This window comes from Mugil cephalus, chromosome 21, assembly GCF_022458985.1.
Source record: "Mugil cephalus isolate CIBA_MC_2020 chromosome 21, CIBA_Mcephalus_1.1, whole genome shotgun sequence".
Classification (NCBI taxonomy): Eukaryota; Metazoa; Chordata; class Actinopteri; order Mugiliformes; family Mugilidae; genus Mugil; species Mugil cephalus.
In genome coordinates, this window is record NC_061790.1 from 1,405,529 (window position 1) to 1,425,749 (window position 20,221).

The 20,221-nt window shown below is 41.4% G+C and overlaps 1 protein-coding gene across 2 annotated transcripts in view; it reads right to left on the bottom strand.

Annotated features, from left to right (window-relative positions):
• The window catches only part of xrn2 (5'-3' exoribonuclease 2), a 35,529-nt gene extending 17,908 nt beyond the window's left edge, over positions 1-17,621 (bottom strand). For both annotated transcript variants that reach the window (XM_047573926.1, XM_047573927.1), the window contains exons 1-18: positions 17,409-17,621; positions 16,222-16,349; positions 16,006-16,117; positions 15,814-15,925; positions 15,653-15,711; positions 15,479-15,568; positions 14,876-14,948; positions 14,651-14,701; positions 14,414-14,571; positions 14,203-14,277; positions 13,951-14,084; positions 13,806-13,863; positions 13,393-13,500; positions 13,261-13,305; positions 13,056-13,187; positions 7,133-7,177; positions 5,046-5,140; positions 3,388-3,523 (exon numbers count right to left, since the gene is read on the bottom strand). In XM_047573926.1, coding sequence (XP_047429882.1) covers positions 3,388-3,523; positions 5,046-5,140; positions 7,133-7,177; positions 13,056-13,187; positions 13,261-13,305; positions 13,393-13,500; positions 13,806-13,863; positions 13,951-14,084; positions 14,203-14,277; positions 14,414-14,571; positions 14,651-14,701; positions 14,876-14,948; positions 15,479-15,568; positions 15,653-15,711; positions 15,814-15,925; positions 16,006-16,117; positions 16,222-16,349; positions 17,409-17,483 — 1,686 coding nt within the window. In that variant the 5' untranslated portion in view covers positions 17,484-17,621. The remainder of the gene's footprint in view (positions 1-3,387; positions 3,524-5,045; positions 5,141-7,132; positions 7,178-13,055; positions 13,188-13,260; positions 13,306-13,392; positions 13,501-13,805; positions 13,864-13,950; positions 14,085-14,202; positions 14,278-14,413; positions 14,572-14,650; positions 14,702-14,875; positions 14,949-15,478; positions 15,569-15,652; positions 15,712-15,813; positions 15,926-16,005; positions 16,118-16,221; positions 16,350-17,408) is intronic.
• Positions 17,622-20,221: the final 2,600 nt, after the last annotated feature.

A 20,221-nucleotide genomic window follows, 5' to 3' on the forward strand; every position in this document is an offset into this window, starting at 1 on the left:
GAATATAACAGAATATAACAGCAGCTTCTAGTTACTGAGGATTCTACGACTTTCGTTGATGTTACAGTTGAAAATTCCGACTTCTGAGTAAATGATCGCACCTTTATACTGTACGTATCTTTTTATTCTGCTGCTTCTTCTTCTTCTATTTTATATTGTCAGGCATCAGAGTGAAAAGCAAAGGAAGAATTTCATTGTACAGAGAAATATGTTTCTACACCTGTAGGTGACGACGGACTCGTCTGTAATAAGACGAACGTTTAGATTTGATTCAAGGCCGAGTGGAGGCTACAGATCTAAAGGCTTTTTATTATTATTACTGTTATTAGAAGAGCTCATACATTAATGTGTGTGAGTTTCTCATTGTCTACGATGTGTGAAATAACCAGAGCTCCTTAAAGTCTGAGAACAACAGTTCAAAACTAAATTCACATTGTCTCAGGCTAAAAAAACACCACGTATGAAATGACTGATTAATATGTAGGAGACATGTGAAACCTGAGTAGGTTCTGATTTTCTGTTTCATTTTAATCAGACTTAAGTGAAGAAGTGAACGTGTGCGGACGCATCCTCCCATCAGATCAGACTCCAGGAGGAAAAACATCTCGATCTAACCTGGAATCAGCCCATGCACCTGTTTCCTTTTCCTCCACATAACGTTTCAGACGATGAAACCAGAGCTGGACTCGTTCGCTCCGTTAAAACGAAGAGAAAGAAAATGTAAAAAGCTTTTTTTTTTGTTTCCTCTTTGCCCTTTTTCTATGAAACTTGTGCGGAGCTTAAACTTGAATCCGAGGAGGAAACGCGGCGGCGGCGGCGCTGACATTTAAAAACCTTCACCACCAAATCCTCATCAGACTTTTATTCATGTGAAACACTCGACTCTAACTCTCATTTAATCCTCCACATTCAGGCCGAGTGTGCGCTTCATTCTCACGGAGCAGAAAGCTTCCAGCGGTTGTGGAGTTGCAGCGAGAGTGTCCTCCAACACCTGCTCAGAGCCTCTTAAATACGTAGAAATAAAGAAACGCTGCAGCTCCAGCTGAAATAAATAAATAACCCTGCAGATGTGATGAGCGCTGGGACCACTTGTCCTTCCGTCTCCGTTATTAGAAGATGCTCATTCAGATGATAATACGTCCGTTACCATGACAAAGAGACGGACGAGGCCGCGGCCGCAGCGTTCAAACGCGCCCGCGGATCATTTATGGTAATAACACAAAATGCTTTGTGTGGAGGGGGGGGGGGGGGGGGGCGTTTGTGGCCGAGGCCGAGGGGTCAAAGACCACGGCTAAAAATAAAAACCACGGCCCCGAGGTCACACACAGGAAACAGGCTCCATCGCATCATTTCACTGTTTCCTGCACAAATCAGACTCAGACCAATAAAAACTGTTTGATCTTTACCAGCTTCTCTGGAAGAAAAGTCTGTTTTACTGTGACAAGTTTTTTATTTCACACACGGATCATTAATTTAAATGAAAGCTACATATTTTAGATATTAATTTAAAAAGTCCTGACTCGTCTTTAGTTTCAGACAAAGATAAAACCACAAATAATCACAATAATTTCATTTAACGATCTGGAAAAATTAACAATAATTAAAAACCTTCTTTTCTTTTTAAAAATAAGATCTGAAAATAAACAAATCACATTTTAAGTTATTATTATTATAATTAATCAGAAATGTCCAGGAGAGATTAAAAACTTTTTATATTTAATTATATTTAAGATTTTATATTTAATTTAATTCCTGATTACATTCAATTAAATTACTATTATAATATAATATAATATAATATAATATAATTCTTTATTGGTTCGTCCGTGAAAATTTAATTTAATATAAAAAGACTTATAGAAAAGTAAATACATTATATTTCATAAAACTACCTAATTACTACACAACATGATGAATAATGATCAACTCCAACAGCTCTGAAGAAAACAAATATTGCACAGAAATGAAATTATTGATGCTAAATTATTAAAGTTAATAAATGTAATCGTCCCTAATATTGTGTCCGTCGCGTTAACACTAGAACACGTTAAAAAGTCACGGGCCTTAAATCTGTTGCTGTTAATAATAAACCGACGTCTAAAGGTTTAAAGGAAACAAAGAATCCGTCGTCATTTTCATTCAGTGTCTCGTCTCTGTTGGATGAAAACTCTCAGTAAAGATTTATTAGATAAAGATAAATGTACTGATTTACCCCCCCCCCCCCCCAGGAGGAGGAGACTCCTCGGGGGCCTGGAGGGGGGGGCTGAGATGTGCCTGATCATAACTCGGCGGCGGAGGCGTGAATGTGATGAGGCAGATCTCGAACACGTCCACGCCACCGGGGCCCGTTAATGAATTCAGTCAGAGCGTCAGAGCGTTTAGAGACGCCCCCGGGGAGTCGAGCAGAATCAGCCCGGATTAAACCCCCCCCCTCGACACGGCTCCTCACAGAGACACACCATCATTTCATTCTGACGCAAAGACGTGAAGCGTCAACAGGTCTACGCTGAAACAGCCACTTTATTAGGGACCAGAGAACAACCTGTAAAGTCTCCTTCATTTAATTATTTATTCCTCTCTGCTTCAAACACCTGGACCAGGTCCCACAAAGGAAGGACATTAAATATTATAATATATATTTAATACCAGGGTGAGTTTAATATAAAACACATAAATAGGAGGTTAATCTCTGAACGCTGAAAGACTTTGACCAAAATAAAAGTAAGATTTATCAGAGATTCAGATTCATTATTCCCCTGTGATGCATCCGGACCCGTCAGTGTGCTCCCAGAACCAGAACCAGGACCAGGACCAGGACCAGAACCAGGACCAGGACCAGAACCAGGACCAGGACCAGAACCAGAACCAGGACCAGGACCAGGACCAGGACCAGGACCAGAACCAGGACCAGGACCAGGACCAGAACCAGAACCCAACTCAGTGAAGCATCATCTAGTTTTCATGCTCCTTTACTTAAATCAGGGCTGAAAACTTTATTGTTCACTGCAGCATTAACATGATTTTAACACATTAATCCTTTAAATCATCCTAATTAAATAATTGTTATTCGCTCCACTTCAGCTGATCATTCTCTAGTTTTAACGGCCTTTTGTCTTTTTAATGCTTTTAAATTGGTTATTTGAGTTGCTGTTGTCTTTCTCTTTTTTATTCTCTGTTAAACCCCAGAGATGGTCATGAATTAAAATCCCAGTAGATCAGCAGTTTCTGAAACACTCAGACCAAAGTCACTGAAATCCTCTTTCTTCCTCGTTCTGATGCTCGGTTTGAACTTGATCACCTCTACGTGAATAAATGCACTGAATGCAGCCGTGTGATTGGCTGATTAACATGGTTGTGAGTGTGTATTGACGGTGAGGTGATGGTTACCTGGTAGTAGTAGCGCAGCACCCAGCACAGACCCTCCACGTACGACCGCACCACCTTCTTCCTGAAGCCCTCGTCCGTCACGTCCACGTCGAACTTGGTCTTGTAGTATCTCTGCTTCCAGCCGTCCTCCCACAGCCTGCGAGCACACGGGTCAACCTTGTTACGTTTTATGATGCCGCGCAATGTTTAGGACTTAACACATCAGGGAGAAGGTAACAGGTAACTGGGGATGGTACCGATGGTACTGGGAACCATGACGCTAACGCTGCCAGTGATTAATTAGCTTTAGGATGGATTCTTTAAATTAGCTGCATGGATGGAAGTGAAGCTTCAACATGTCTCAGAACAAACGTTTGTCTGGACTTCACCTCTAAAGATGCAACGAGGAGGAAACACCTGGAATTAGACTCAACATCTGACCACACATAGCATTAGCATTAGCATAGCATTTTATTTATTTATTTATTTAAAGGACCAGAGATGTAGCGTCTCTGATGCCTGACGGATGCTACGTCGAGTTAGCAGCATTTTCTTTGGCCTGTTCTCTGTGTTCTGTTGCTTATTATAATAGTTATGACAGTTTATTGTGAATTTTACTTTATACTGGTTCATTTAGTTGCATTTATATTATTTACATTAATATTCTGTTAAACTTCCAACGTCACAAAATGACTTAAAAGTAAAAAGGCTCCGTTCTGGTACAAAGTCTGTATGTTTTCATTCTTTAAGCGCCGGCACCGTTTTAAAAGCTTCAGATAAATAATTTTTGTTTGTTTGTTTTGTTTGACTTGACTGTTTCTACTCTACACGCCAACACGAAGCATTAAGAGCCAACGAGAGTCTGACTCCAGGAGACGTCGGTGCCGTTCATCCACCTCAGTTAACGTCACGTCATCTGATTCTTGGCTGTGAACTGTCCTGGATGTAGTGACGTAGAAACTCAACTGATTCCAGACACGGAAACGAGTCCTGTTCATGTTTGGGCTGAAATAAATAAATAACTGAATAAAACCTGCAGGAGGAGCTTAACAGCTCTGACTTGTTGGTGGATTTTTGGCGTCCGTGCAGCTCTGCACACATGATGGCGGCCGCCCAGCATCTGCGTGGAGGATCCTGGGAGGGGCCCGCTGGGACGGCCGGCTCCTGAGGGGGGAGCCTCCATGAATACCAATTTAGCCCGGAGGATTTACGGCTCTGACCAGAGCGTCGCCGAGGAATTTACTCCAGCGCCGCTGCTTTCCATGTTAATCACGTGCCGAGGAGAAGTGGGAGCTGAGTGTGAGCTCCACACGGGTCTATAGTTGTGGGGTCCACGGTGTCGGTTTGGTCTGTTCTGTTTGTTAATTATATATTATATGATACATATAAAAATAAATTATACTATATTTTATAAATGTCTATGACTTGCTGCTAAAACTCAAATACCAGAACCTCCCGTGTGTTTCAGTAGCAGAGTTCTACGTTTGGAGAAACAAACCCTGAACATGTATCTTAAAGGGCCAGTGTGTTGGACTTTGCGCCATCTAGTGGTGAGTCTGCAGACTGCAACCACCCGAACATCCACTCACAGAGGAAAAAGCAAACAACGCAGTGAAAACCGATGTTCTCAGTAAAACTTGGACTCATCTGTTACGTTAAAAGCGTCTGTGAAGTTGTACCTGACGTTGTCTTCGGGCTCTGGTTCACTGTCGCTGTCCTCGGCCTTCCTCTTCGTCCCTCTGCCGTCTGAGCCGTCGCTGGGTCCTGCAGACGACTGGGCAGCGCCGAGAAAACCCAAGGCACAACAACGACGACAACAAACACACGGATTAGAGACAAACCCTGACGTGTCGGGGAAAACACGGCTAAGCCTCGACTGCACCGTCACATTTCCAGACGCGTCGTTCAGCCTGAACTCAACTAAAAGCTGTGAAAAGCTTTGAACACTCACAACCAACACACAAAGAGTCTCAGCTCTTCTTCCTGTCGGGTTCATTTTATACTTTTCACTTAAAAACAGGACAAACGATGGCAAATGTTATTTAAAATGGACCGAATTCACTGATTTTGTTGCAGAATGTCTCAGTATTTGAGCTGTATTCTTTTGTTTTGTTGTAAATATGATCTGAGAACAACAACAACAACAACAACGGTTGGTGGGTGGAGGATTTATTTAATACAACAGATTTTAATTTAATCTGTTCCAACTAACAACCATTTTCTTATGTAACATTCTAAAATATTTAATTTTCACCATCAGAACAAAAGAAGCAAAACTGTAAAAAAAGATCAAAACTACTGCAAATCCAATTTGTTTTATTGACTGTTTTAATTTGTTTTAATTATTGTTTTAATTCCTGCTTCATTTTAAATTTTACAGCAGGTCACATTAATTGGAAAATCAATTAAAGGATATTTTCTTGTCGTTTTTAACTACGTTCATGTGACAAAGCGGACGAGTTATAAAAGCTGACATTCCTGCTGTAGCTGCCATCGTCTACGCTCTGTCTGTGAAGGACCTGCAGCTCCGAGAGGAAATAATCACCGGAGCTACTTATCGCCCCCCCACCACCACCTTTTCTTTTTTTAAACTACAGCCTTTGTCCTCCTCTCATTCATGTGCTAATCTACAGCCGCCTATTGTCGGTCGATAAAATTTTTAGCGCAGGAAATTCAGCGGCTCCAGAGACACTTTAGACGGAGACGAGACCGTGAAGCGAACGAGGAGACGACACCTTCATGATTCATGCTTCATGATATTTACATGACATAAGAGACGACCAACAATTCACTGCTGGATGACGTGGAAAAAGATCAAAACATTATTTATATGGCTGCTGTATAAATATTACAGATATATAAAGATTAATTTCCCTCGTCTGTTATTAACTTCCATTAATATTTCTAATGTTGCTGCGTCTCATTCAGCTCAGAGGTCGGAGCTGAGACTGAACTCACATCGAGTTACAGGAGGAGGAAAAAAAGATGGCCGCCTGCAGGAAACCTCTTTACGTGTCTGAATAAACTCGGTGGAAACTTGGGATGTTCTCACAATATATTATTTTTACTGGACGATGGCAACAGAATCCTGGATGTGTTGTGGTTCATTTAGTGTCAGATAATATTAATTCATGCTGTAATATTTTTTGATGAAGTCAAACCTTAAGTTACATTCTGGAGTTTTTGTCAGATCAGTTTGTGGATGTTGTTGTTTTATCGTAGTTACAGTCGACAGGAACTATTTCAGTTCATTAAAGTCTGTCTGAGTCTAAATAACAATAACTTGTGAATATTAGCATGTGGGAGCTAACAGAGCGGCCGCTAGCATTAGCGCTTTTACACATTAACCACTTCCACGTGTCTGACCAGTTGCAGAATCGTTTCAGACGCGACTCATGAAAAACGTTCAGGCCGGTTGATGAGTCGAGAACAAACGTCTGTCGCGTATTAACAGCCTCATGTTTTAAACTGATTCCTGATATTTATTCGTCCTGGTTTCTTCTCACTCGTCTCAGGATATTTAGAACGTGAAATGTTCAGTTCATGTTTATTTTTAGTTTGTGTTATTTATGTTCATCGGGTTCATTCCTGTGTGATTGATTTGTTTCTTTGTACCTGTTTGAAATAAACCAAATCAAAACCAAAACAGAAGTAAACCAGAATTAAATTAAACCAGAATTAAACCAAACTAATCAAAAATTAAACTAAACTAAAAACTGAATGTAGTTGTGTGTTTGTGTGTTAAATGTTGAATGAATGAACTCACGTTTCCTCCGTTCCTCATCATGGCCTTTAGTGACTGAGCTGCATCCTGGAGGAAAAACACCAGATATTTCATCCGTTATGAAAGGACCAAGCGTCATCATCTACATCACCTACATCATCTACACCATCTACACCATCTAAACCATCTAAACCATCTACACCACCTACAATGGTGTAGATGGTTTGGTTTAGATGGTTTAGATGGTTTAGGTGGTGTAGGTGGTGTAGATGGTGTAGGTGGTGTAGATGGTTTGGTTTAGATGGTGTAGATGGTTTAGATGGTGTAGATGGTGTAGGTGGTGTAGATGGTGTAGGTGGTTTGGTGTAGATGGTGTAGATGGTGTAGGTGGTGTAGATGGTGTAGATGGTGTAGATGGTTTAATTGGTGTAGATGGTGTAGATGGTGTAGATGGTTTAGATGGTGTAGATGGTGTAGATGGTTTAATTGGTGTAGATGGTTTAGATGGTTTAGATGGTTTAGATGGTGTAGATGGTGTAGATGGTTTAATTGGTGTAGATGGTTTAGATGGTGTAGATGGTTTAATTGGTGTAGATGGTTTAATTGGTGTAGATGGTGTAGATGGTTTAATTGGTGTAGATGGTTTAGATGGTGTAGATGGTTTAATTGGTGTAGATGGTTTAGATGGTGTAGATGGTTTAATTGGTTTAGATGGTTTATATGGTGTAGATGGTGTAGATGGTTTAATTGGTTTAGATGGTGTAGGTGGTGTAGATGGTGTAGGTGGTTTAGATGGTGTAGATGGTGTAGATGGTTTAGATGGTTTAGATGGTTTAGATGGTTTGGATGGTTTGGATGGTGTAGATGGTTTAGATGGTTTGGTTTAGATGGTGTAGATGGTTTAGATGGTGTAGATGGTTTGGATGGTTTAGATGGTGTAGATGGTGTAGGTGGTGTAGATGGTGTAGATGGTTTAGATGGTGTAGATGGTGTAGATGGTTTAATTGGTGTAGATGGTTTAGATGGTGTAGATGGTGTAGGTGGTTTAGATGGTTTATATGGTGTAGATGGTGTAGATGGTTTAATTGGTTTAGATGGTGTAGGTGGTGTAGATGGTGTAGGTGGTTTAGGTGGTGTAGATGGTGTAGATGGTTTAATTGGTTTAGATGGTTTAGATGGTTTGGTTTAGATGGTGTAGATGGTTTAGATGGTGTAGATGGTGTAGATGGTTTGGATGGTTTAGATGGTGTAGGTGGTGTAGGTGGTGTAGGTGGTGTAGGTGGTTTGGTTTAGATGGTGTAGATGGTGTAGGTGGTGTAGATGGTTTAGATGGTTTGGTTTAGATGGTGTAGATGGTGTAGGTGGTGTAGATGGTGTAGGTGGTGTAGATGGTTTAGATGGTGTAGATGGTGTAGGTGGTGTAGATGGTGTAGGTGGTGTAGATGGTTTAGATGGTTTAATTGGTGTAGATGGTTTAGATGGTTTAGATGGTGTAGATGGTTTAATTTGGTTTCGATGGTTTAGATGGTGTAGGTGGTTTAGATGGTGTAGGTGGTTTAGATGGTTTATATGGTGTAGATGGTGTGGATGGTGTAGATGGTGTAGATGGTTTAGATGGTTTAGGTGGTGTAGATGGTGTAGATGGTTTAGATGGTTGTAGATGGTTAGATGTTAATGGTGTAGATGGTTGTAGATGGTTTGGTATGGTTAGATGGTGTAGATGGTTAGATGGTGTAGATGGTTTAGATGGTTTTAGATGGTTTAATTGTGATGTAGATGGTGTAGATGGTGTAGATGGTTTAATTGTAGATGGTTTAGATGGTGTAGATGGTGTAGGTTGTGTTTAGATGGTGTAGATGGTGTAGATGGTTTAATGGTTGTGTGTAGATGGTTTGATGGTGTAGATGGTGTAGATGGTTAGATGGTTTAGATGGTGTAGATGGTTGTAGTGGTTTAATTGGTTTAGATGGTGGTAGATGGTGTAGATGGTGTTATGGTGTAGGTGGTGTAGTGGTGTAGATGGTTTGGTTTAGATGGTGTAATTGGTTTAGATGGTTTGGTTTAGATGGTGTAGATGGTGTAGATGGTGTAGATGGTTTGGTTTAGATGGTGTAGATGGTTTAGATGGTGTAGATGGTGTAGATGGTGTAGATGGTTTAGATGGTTTAGATGGTGTAGGTGGTGTAGATGGTGTAGTGGTTAGTGGTAGATGGTGTAGATGGTGTAGATGGTGTGGTTTAGATGGTTTAAATGGTTTAGATGGTGTAGGTGGTGTAGTGGTGTAGTGGTGTAGTGGTGTAGTGGTGTAGTTGGTTTAGATGGTGTAGATGGTGTAGATGGTTTAGATGGTGTAGTGGTTTAGATGGTTAGATGGTGTAGGTGGTGTAGATGGTGTAGTGGTGTAGATGGTTGTGGTTGATGGTGTAGATGGTGTAGTGGTGTAGGTGGTGTAGGTGGTGTAGATGGTGTAGGTGGTGTAGGTGGTGTAGATGGTTTGGTTTAGATGGTGTAGATGGTGTAGGTGGTGTAGATGGTTTAGATGGTGTAGATGGTGTAGGTGGTGTAGGTGGTGTAGATGGTTTAGATGGTGTAGATGGTGTAGGTGGTGTAGGTGGTTAGATGGTGTAGATGGTTTGGATGGTGTAGAGTAGTGTGGGTGGTGTAGATGTGGTTTAGGTGGTGTAGATGGTGTAGGGTGTAGATGGTTAGGTGTTAGATGGTGTAGTGGTTAGATGGTGTTAGATGGTTTAGATGGTTTGGTTTAGATGGTGTAGATGGTTAGTGTGATGGTTTAGATGGTTAGATGGTTAGATGGTAGATGGTTTAGATGGTGTAGATGGTGTGATGGTTAGATGGTTTAATTGGTGTAGATGGTTTTAGATGGTTGTAGATGGTGTAGATGGTTTAATGGTGTAGATGGTTAGATGGGTTTAATGGTGTGATGGTTTAGATGGTGTAGGTGGTTTAGGTGGTGTAGATGGTGTGAGGTAGATGGTTTAGTGGTTAGTGGTGTAGATGGTTAGATGGTTAGTGGTATGGTTAGATGGTGTAAACCATCTACACCACCTACCCACTAAACCACCTACACCATCTCACCACCTTAAACCCTCACCACTCACCATTAAACTTCTACTACATCTTAAACATCAATTACATTTACACCCCTACCCACCTAATCACCTACACCATCTACACCACCTAAACCATCTAAACCAATTAAACCATCTACACCACCTACACCACCTAAACCACCTACACCATCTACACCACCTACACCACCTACACCACCTACACCACCTAAACCACCTACACCATCTAAACCACCTACACCATCTACACCACCTACACCATCTAAACCAATTAAACCAATTAAACCAATTAAACCATCTACACCATCTACACCATATAAACCATCTAAACCACCTACACCACCTACACCATCTACACCACCTACACCATCTAAACCAATTAAACCATCTACACCATCTAAACCATCTAAACCATCTACACCATCTAAACCACCTACACCATCTAAACCATCCAAACCATCCAAACCATCTACACCATCTACACCATCTACACCATCTAAACCAAACCACCTACACCACCTACACCATCTAAACCATCCAAACCATCTACACCATCTAAACCATCTACACCATCTAAACCAAACCATCTACACCATCTACACCATCTAAACCAAACCATCTAAACCAATTAAACCATCTAAACCATCTACACCCTCTACACCACCTACACCATCTACACCACCTACACCATCTAAACCAATTAAACCATCTACACCATCTACACCATATAAACCATCTAAACCACCTACACCATCTACACCATCTAAACCATCTACACCAATTAAACCATCTACACCATCTACACCAATTAAACCATCTACACCATCTACACCACCTACACCATCTACACCACCTACACCATCTACACCAATTAAACCATCTACACCACCTACACCATCTACACCATCCAAACCATCTACACCATCTAAACCACCTACACCACCTAAACCATCTACACCATCTACAGCATCTACACCATCTACACCATCTAAACCAATTAAACAATCTACACCATCTAAACCATCTACACCATCTACACCAATTAAACCATCTACACCATCTAAACCAAACCATCTACACCACCTACACCATCTACACCACCTACACCATCTAAACCATCTAAACCAAACCATCTAAACCATCTACACCATCTAAACCAAACCATCTACACCATCTACACCATCTAAACCAAACCATCTAAACCATCTACACCATCTACACCACCTACACCATCTACACCACCTACACCATCTACACCATCCACACCATCTACACCACCTAAACCACTTACACCACCTACACCATCTACACCATCCAAACCATCTACACCATCTAAACCACCTACACCACCTAAACCATCTACACCAATTAAACCATCTACACCACCTACACCACCTACACCATCTACACCACCTACACCACCTACACCATCTACACCACCTACACCATCTAAACCATCTACACCACCTACACCATCTAAACCATCTACACCACCTACACCATCTAAACCATCTACACCATCTAAACCAAACCATCTACACCACCTACACCACCTACACCATCTACACCACCTACACCATCTAAACCATCTAAACCAAACCATCTAAACCATCTAAACCAAACCATCTAAACCAAACCATCTAAACCATCTACACCAATTAAACCATCTACACCACCTACACCATCTACACCACCTAAACCACCTACACCATCTACACCACCTAAACCACCTACACCATCTAAACCATCTACACCATCTACAGCATCTACAGCATCTACACCATCTACACCATCTACACCACCTAAACCAAACCATCTAAACCATCTAAACCATCTACACCACCTACACCATCTACACCATCTAAACCATCTACACCATCTACACCAATTAAACCATCTACACCACCTACACCATCTACACCATCTAAACCAAACCATCTAAACCATCTAAACCATCTACACCACCTACACCATCTAAACCATCTACACCACCTACACCATCTACACCATCTAAACCAAACCATCTACACCACCTACACCATCTACACCACCTACACCATCTAAACCATCTAAACCAAACCATCTAAACCATCTACAACATCTAAACCATCCAAACCATCTACACCATCTAAACCATCCAAACCATCTACACCATCTAAACCATCTACACCACCTACACCATCTACACCACCTAAACCACCTACACCATCTACACCACCTAAACCACCTACACCATCTACACCACCTACACCATCCAAACCATCTACACCATCTAAACCATCCAAACCATCTACACCATCTAAACCAATTAAACCATCTACACCATCTACACCATCTAAACCATCTACACCATCTACACCATCCAAACCAATTAAACCATCTACACCATCTAAACCATCTACACCAATTAAACCATCTAAACCATCTACACCATCTACACCACCTACACCATCTAAACCACCTACACCATCTACACCATCTAAACCACCTACACCATCTAAACCATCTACACCATATAAACCATCTAAACCATCTAAACCACCTACACCATCTAAACCACCTACACCATCTAAACCATATAAACCATCTAAACCATCTAAACCATATAAACCATATAAACCATCTAAACCATCTACACATCCTCACAGACCTAGAAAACTACACAAGCGTCAGGAAAACAGTCTGATTAAAACTTTAGGACAAACATTAGACGTTTTAGTTTCTTGTGTTCAGACGTTTTATTCCCTACAGAGACATTACGGAATAAAAGTGAATGAGTCGATAAAAGCATCTTAAATGAACCGTTTAATGTCTGAACACAGGAAACTAAACGTGCAGAAATTAAAAGTCCTGATGAGCTGATTGAGAGTAGAAACCTTGTTGTGCTGCATCCTCATGTCGAAGGCCTGGTGCCGGGCGTTCTGGACCGGTTCTGGTCTGTCCCTGCGTCCCAGAGCCTGAGGGGCGAACTGGCCCGTGGTGAGGTAGGCCGGACCCTGCTGCTCCGCCTGGAACCAAGACCACAAGGTCTCATCCTCCTCCTCCTCCTCCTCCTCCATCTCTATCATGTGATCCACTCACCTTCATCCTCTTCCGTTTCTCCTTATTTCTCCTCTTGAAGTTTTCCTAAACACAGTAAAAGTGACACATGTGATCACTTCATATCTCGGCTCCATTTTTCTGCCGCCTGTTTCTCTCTCAGCTCAAACTCACGTCGTCCTCTTTGCGTTTCTTGAAGATGTTGTCCTCGGCCACGCCCACCGCCTGCATGATCATCTCCACCCGCTCCAGGTTCACGTAGCCGTTCTCCGTCAGGTAGCCCTGCACGCAATCAACCAGGAAAGAAATGAAAGCTAACTACATCTCCCAGAATGCTCCACCTGAAGGAAAACGTCCTCGTCACAGCAGCACAGAATTTTACAAGAACATATATAAAAAAAAAAACAATATCAAGCGTGAAGAAATGTACAAAAAAATAACAGCAATCTGAAAATATGTTGAATAAAACTGGTAAGAATCGCTAAGATTATAAGAGTCTGTGCAAGAAACTAGGCCCTGCAACATAAACCAGATTATTTGATCAAAAAAAAATAATAAAAAGCCTTTAGCTAAAATACGCTACTCACCCCGGTTTTGTGGACGACGTCTTTGTAGATGCGGACCAGTCGATCGATGGCTCCCTCTCTGGGACACAACCAGACCATGAAGTCAAAAGGGTGAATAAAAACATAAACGAGCGTCTGAAGGCGACGAGAGAAGAGAAGAACTCACCTGATTTCTAAGGAGGGAAGATGAGGCAGGAAGTCGTTCCCCACGAAGAAGCACATGAAGACCCAGTCGTCCACGCTCCTCTCAAAGTCAAAGGGGAACGGCAGACTGGCCATGGTCAGCTCTCTGGACAGGTACTGAAACAGGCCAGAGACCAGGAGACGGAGGTTTTAGGACGGAGCTCAACACTGGTTCCTGGTCCTGGTAAAAGTAGCTGACAAACCTAAACAATCAGCGTGAACATAAACCACTGACCTCCCGCAGAACACACAGTCTGATGAAGATGAACTCCTGCTCAGACACCGGCACCGAGTCGGCAAACTCATCGTGCTGGAAGACGAAGAAGAAGAAGAAGAAGATGATTCAGATTTAACAGACTCAGACCTGAATCATGAATCCAGCCACAGACGGTTTCAGAATCAGACTTGATAATTAGTTTCATAGTTCCAGCTCAGTCGCTGCTCACCTGGCCCTGCTTCTCCCGGGCCACCCCCTGACAGTCCTTGATGTCGTGGCCCATCTGTCCACAGAGGGCGCAGGGCCGGGGCTTGTTGGGCTTGAACTCCTCCCTGATGATGGTGAAGTTTGGCTCGTGCGTGGCCAGGCCCAACATGATCAGGTCGGCTGAGACAAAACATGAGAAAGGGTCAGAATGGACGACGCGCTAGGCGGCCACGGAGGAGGTTAAAGGTTCGAGACTCACCGTCGGCTCCACACAGACAGTGGTGGGTGTTGGGGTCGTGGTTGGGCTGAGCTGTGGCAGAGAAGCACAGGGTCAGTATCCACTCACACATGAGTTTCCATCTTTTAAACCCAGTCCTAGTTCATTCATTCATTCATTCAACCTTCTTTGTTGCACATAAATGTACATATTGTTTATAATGTTCATTGCATTATTCATTTCTTAATCTGTGTAGGGCCGACCTACCTCTCTGTCTCCGGATGAAGTCCATGATCTTGTGTTCGCCTTCTCCTGGGACGCTGGCGTCAGACAAGAAGACCTGAGGAGAACACAAACTAAACATCAGCACCAGAGCAGCTGAGGTCTAATAACTACAGTCACAGATAATTATTGGCCCGATATTTGGAAGAAATGATGCCGATATAAAGCGTTTTATTGCAGTAATCTGACGTCTTGTGGGACCTTTGGGAATCATATAAAATAATTTCCACTTTGCTTGTCCCTGACTATTCTGGTTAATCACTTAATTGGTCACAGTTGTCAACTGATTAGTCATTAGAGTCACTTTCCTGCCAACATGGCGGCGCTGTGACGAACGGAGCTGAAAAGAGATGACTATAACAAATGGTTTGATAAATATTACGTATGTAGAGAATAATTCTTTCTGCTCTTTTCTGCATGAGAAGAACTGGTTCCAGTTTATTTGAGTGAGTCTTTGCTCAGACTTAGGCTGAGCCATGATGTTGAATTCATCTCTGTTCACTACATCCCAGGTTTTCTGACCATCAGGTTCATAAACAGACTATTAAAAGAACGTCATCATATCTGTTGCGATGCATCTCTACTCACCACAACGTTCTTCCATCCTGGATCGTTGCTGAGTCGCTCTGACACGTAGTAGCGGAGGCATCGGGCCAAGTTGTCCATGAACTCTGTTCCCTACAAGAAACAACATCGAGTCATTTAATCAGCTGGTTTCAGGTTTCAGATTAAAACGAGTTAAAGTCAGAGAGCGGTTCTTACCGGGGTGATGCAGTTACTGTCAAACCTCTCTTTGATCTCGTCAGGTGGGAGATAACCTCCTGGAGGAGGACAAGAACAGGAGAGGACGAACATTTAACAGGTGAATCAAACACTTCCTGCTACTGACTGACACGTAGCAGCATTTAAACCCAGACACACACCTCTCTGGATGATCTCCTCCCTCATTCGGTTCTTCTCCTCCGTCAGCTCGACTCCTTCCTTGGAGGCTCGAAACCGTCGTGAGCGCTGCTGGTTCATCTTGGCGCGAGGAGCCTGAACAGAGTCGCACACGTTGTCGTTTTGTCTCACGTCCACCACAAACCACGACACAGGACATGTGTAGAGCAGCTTACCACTCCGTCGATGGCCATGTACAGGACTCTCCTGGGCCGCACGATGTTAAACAGCCGGTCGATGTACTCGAAAATGGCCACCATCATCTCATCCTCGTTTTTGGGGGCAGGTCTGCAAGTAGAGACGATACATTATTATTGCTGATCTAAATCATTGAGCTATAAACGAATGGATTAACGGAAGGAATCAGAGAACAAAGTCTGGAGTGTCCTCACTTGTCTTCTGGATGTGTGCAGGGGTGAATAATCCCGTTCATGTCCAGGTACAAGTTGTCAAACTCGACCTCGTTGGGGTTTGGCTTCGTCGTGTCGACAGGAATACGAACTCCATTACACTCTTTCCCCTGTGAGGACGACACCGGGCATGAAGCTGGTCACTCAAAAGATTTCCACGCTTCTTTGTCACACATTGTGGGTTTTCCAACTTTGAAAGCATGAAGCCAATAATAAAATAAACCCAGGTGTAGAAAAATAAATAATCAAACCAGGACAGAAACAGATCAGTGACTTGTTATTTAACACACTGTGTGTTTCGTCCTTTTATTTTGGCCAAACTGAAGTATCTGAATTTATTTTCTTGAGTTTATGTGTTTGCTGATATTCGTGGTCTCTGCAGTGATTCTCTGACCCACGCTGACACTTCACGACCCATTAATAGTAGAGTTAATGTTGTTACGATGAAGAAACGTCTGAGAGGTGGTGATTCAACTGGAGGATGGAGTTTGTGGTGACTATACACTCAGACAGAAACATGAAACTGAAACCAAACAACCGTCCACAAACTCGTGGACCAACACAGGAGAGCCACGACTCAGAGCTCCACCTGAAGGACAGAGGACGTCTTCCTCTGAAGACAACAAGTCCAAATCAGAGCCAGAGAAGACAGACAGTTTGAAAGAGGAGTGATGGAGTCTATCTATGTCAGACTGAATCTATAAGCTGCCATCTATGTACAATCCAGTCTGTCCCCAAGAAGTTTCGACCTCATTCGCACCTGAGTCTGGACTGAGTTAATGAACCTTAGTTTGCAACAGTTTCGAGTTCTTCAAGAAATAAGTTAAGCAAATTTCCTATTTAAACCTCAAACCTCCTCCATTAAAACTGAACAAGTTACTTTAATGGAAAGTCTTCTCTAAACTCTACGGGCACAGTTGCCTTTTAAAACACCACTTAAACAAACACAGGTTAACAAACTTCTGTTGCTTTCGGCGTCGTTACGTAAAAATAAAAACAACAATTTTAGCAAAGAGATGATAATTTAGCGGCTCCGTAGACACTACATCAGCCGCTAATACAAGTTAAATAAAAATAAGTCAGAAGACTAACGTTGGAACCTTCCCGCTGATTTAAAACATAACATAACGGGGAAGGCTAACATGTTAGCCGGCGTGCTAATCACTTACCTTCTCCTCGACACAATGCACAATGATAGACGGATATTTCCGGCTTAGCCAACGGAAAAACGCCGGGACTCCCATCCCTCTGGTAAATAGTTGCTTCTCTGGCGTAAAAAAAAAATTCTTAAGTTGTAGGAAACAGTTAAAAAATAGCTAAAAGTGGAGATTTGGCTGCTGATGAGTCCAACTCTCCGGCTACATGCTGTACGCTGTTTGCTATGGCAGTTAAAGACTACTTCCGGTTCACGGTGGCCATCACTTCCGGGGCCAGCAGCGACGGCCCACAGCGACACTCCACAGCGACACTGCCGGCCAGAGGTGGAACTACAGTCAGCAAGTGGTAACGACCAGAGGCGATGCGTATTTTTTAGTTAATTAATTTAATAATGATGATGTATTTAAACAAAAATCCATCAGTCATACTTTTAAAAATACGTTAAAAAATGCCAATAAGCATTCAAATATATTCATTTATTATTTTATTAAAATGTAATTTTAATAAACTAATGAATTAATAAATTCCTTACATGTTTACCATCACATATTAACGGCCCCTAACTTTACAGTTTTCTTGGTCAAATCATCCCAGATGCCAAACTCAGCCTGTCCGGTGTTTTTTGCAATTTTGCAATTTTAATTTACTCCCTTTATTAAAATATTTAAAAAACACTAAGATGTATAGCACATTATTATTATTATTATTATTATTATTATTATTATTATTGTTGTTGTTGTTGTTGTCAATATTAATAGTATAATTATTATATTATAATATAATAATTACAGTGTAATTATATTGTATATATTATATATTATATAGATAGATAGATAGATAGATAGATAGATAGATAGATAGATAGATAGATAGATAGATAGATTAGATTTATTATTAGTAGTATTAAAAGAAATCTCAGTGTGTAATGGTGCAACGAAACTCTAAGAACCTGTAAAAAAATTTAATAATAATAAATCATAAAAACACAACAAATAGATTTAATAACATAACAATAACAATAATAATAATAATAATAATAATAAGGACTTCCAAACAAACAGCAGATTAAACACAATTCATAAATATAAAATGTATACTATATATATATATATATATATATATATTGGTCTAAACATTAAGAATCAATAGTAATAGGAACAAAAAGAGAGAATTATCCAAATAATGAGACATGAGCGGCCACAGTTAAGAATGTGTAGCAGTATTTATGTCTGTGTCCAGTGAAAGAAGGAAGCAGCTCTGCAGCTCCACGTTCTCTGTGGATCCTCCACGATGCTCTTTAATGTGGACTCTGGTTCCTGCGCTGCAGCCGCACATTTAAGGTGAATTAGGTTTCTCTCTCCCCCCTCTCCCCCCTCTCTGGGTGGGAGAACGGGGCCATTAGCCTCCCTCTTCAGTCAGGGCGGGTCTGACATCAACACTGCAGCGTTATTACTGCAAAGAGCCGCTGATGGAAAACACTTGGCCTGCTCCGATCACACATTTCCATAAACATTGACGCTGGAGCTGCAGGTGTAACAGGACGAAGCCGAGAGACGAAGGGAAATCGGATGCAAATAGCAGCTCAAGAATGTGACGAGAAAACAATCTGACACATTTCCATCAAACAGCGGGAGACGTTTCACACGGACAAAGAAAAGAAAAGGATGCAGGAAATACAGCAAAGAGACTCAAAGGCTGTGAAACACTCACCGGTTCACCAGAGACTAAAACTCAACACAACGACAAAAAGACTCCACAGAGAAACATAAACACACCATAAAACGTGCAAAATGACAAACAAACATTTAAAAACGAGCATGAACACGTGTTCAGGCTCTAAGAGAGAAGGTCTCAGAATGAGAGAAGAAGTTCATGAAACCACAGATTCTTTGTCTCTGCTGCACAACTTGGTGTTAATGCGCTGAGGCGATGACTGAAAGAGGGAGAGCGCCCTCAGCTGGTGGATCAGGGTATTATCATACACAGACCTGAAGCCACAGGGCAGCGTTCAGCCTGCAGGGTTTAAGGGATTTAACTCATCATGTGTGAGTGTTTATGCTGATGTGTTTATAATATTAATTCAACAATATGAACCCTCCTACTGGGTCCTAATGCGCCACACAGATGTGTTCTTTACTACTTATTTAGTTTGTGACAAAGTCAAGGTGTGATGCACAAAATGTGGAAAAGTAGAGAGAAATCAGGCGAAACAAACAGAAAATCCATGAAAAACAACCTTAAAGGAAAAGGAACAAACAGAAACAAAGAAAAAAAAGGCAAAATAACCAAAGACAAGCAGAAAAAAATAGAAAATAAAAAAATGAAAATAGTTGAAATAAACTAAAATAAACTGCAAAACGCGACCACACGTAGATGAACAGGAACACAAACGTATGTATGAAAATAACACAAAAATAAAAAAACTGCAAAGAGACGACAAAAATGAACACAAATAGATGCACAACTGATATAAAGACAAAGACAAAAGGCAAAATGACCAAAGAAGTTGAAGAAAGAGACGCAGGAACGACTTCAAATAGAAAATAAATACGTTAAAATATTTTATTTTAAACTAAAAATCAACTATTAATTGACACAGTGCCCAAAAAACGATATAAACGTATGAAAGAGACACGATAAAGACCAAAGAGATACACAAAAGAAACACAATTCAGTGCAGAGACTCACATCAACCACAAACTGACACACAAAAAAAAACACAAAATGAGCATAAATAAATCAGACACACAAACACCAGAAGTAACTAACTAACTGGCAGAAATGATAAGAAACCTCCTTGTCCCTTCTTTGTTTTGTTACCAGT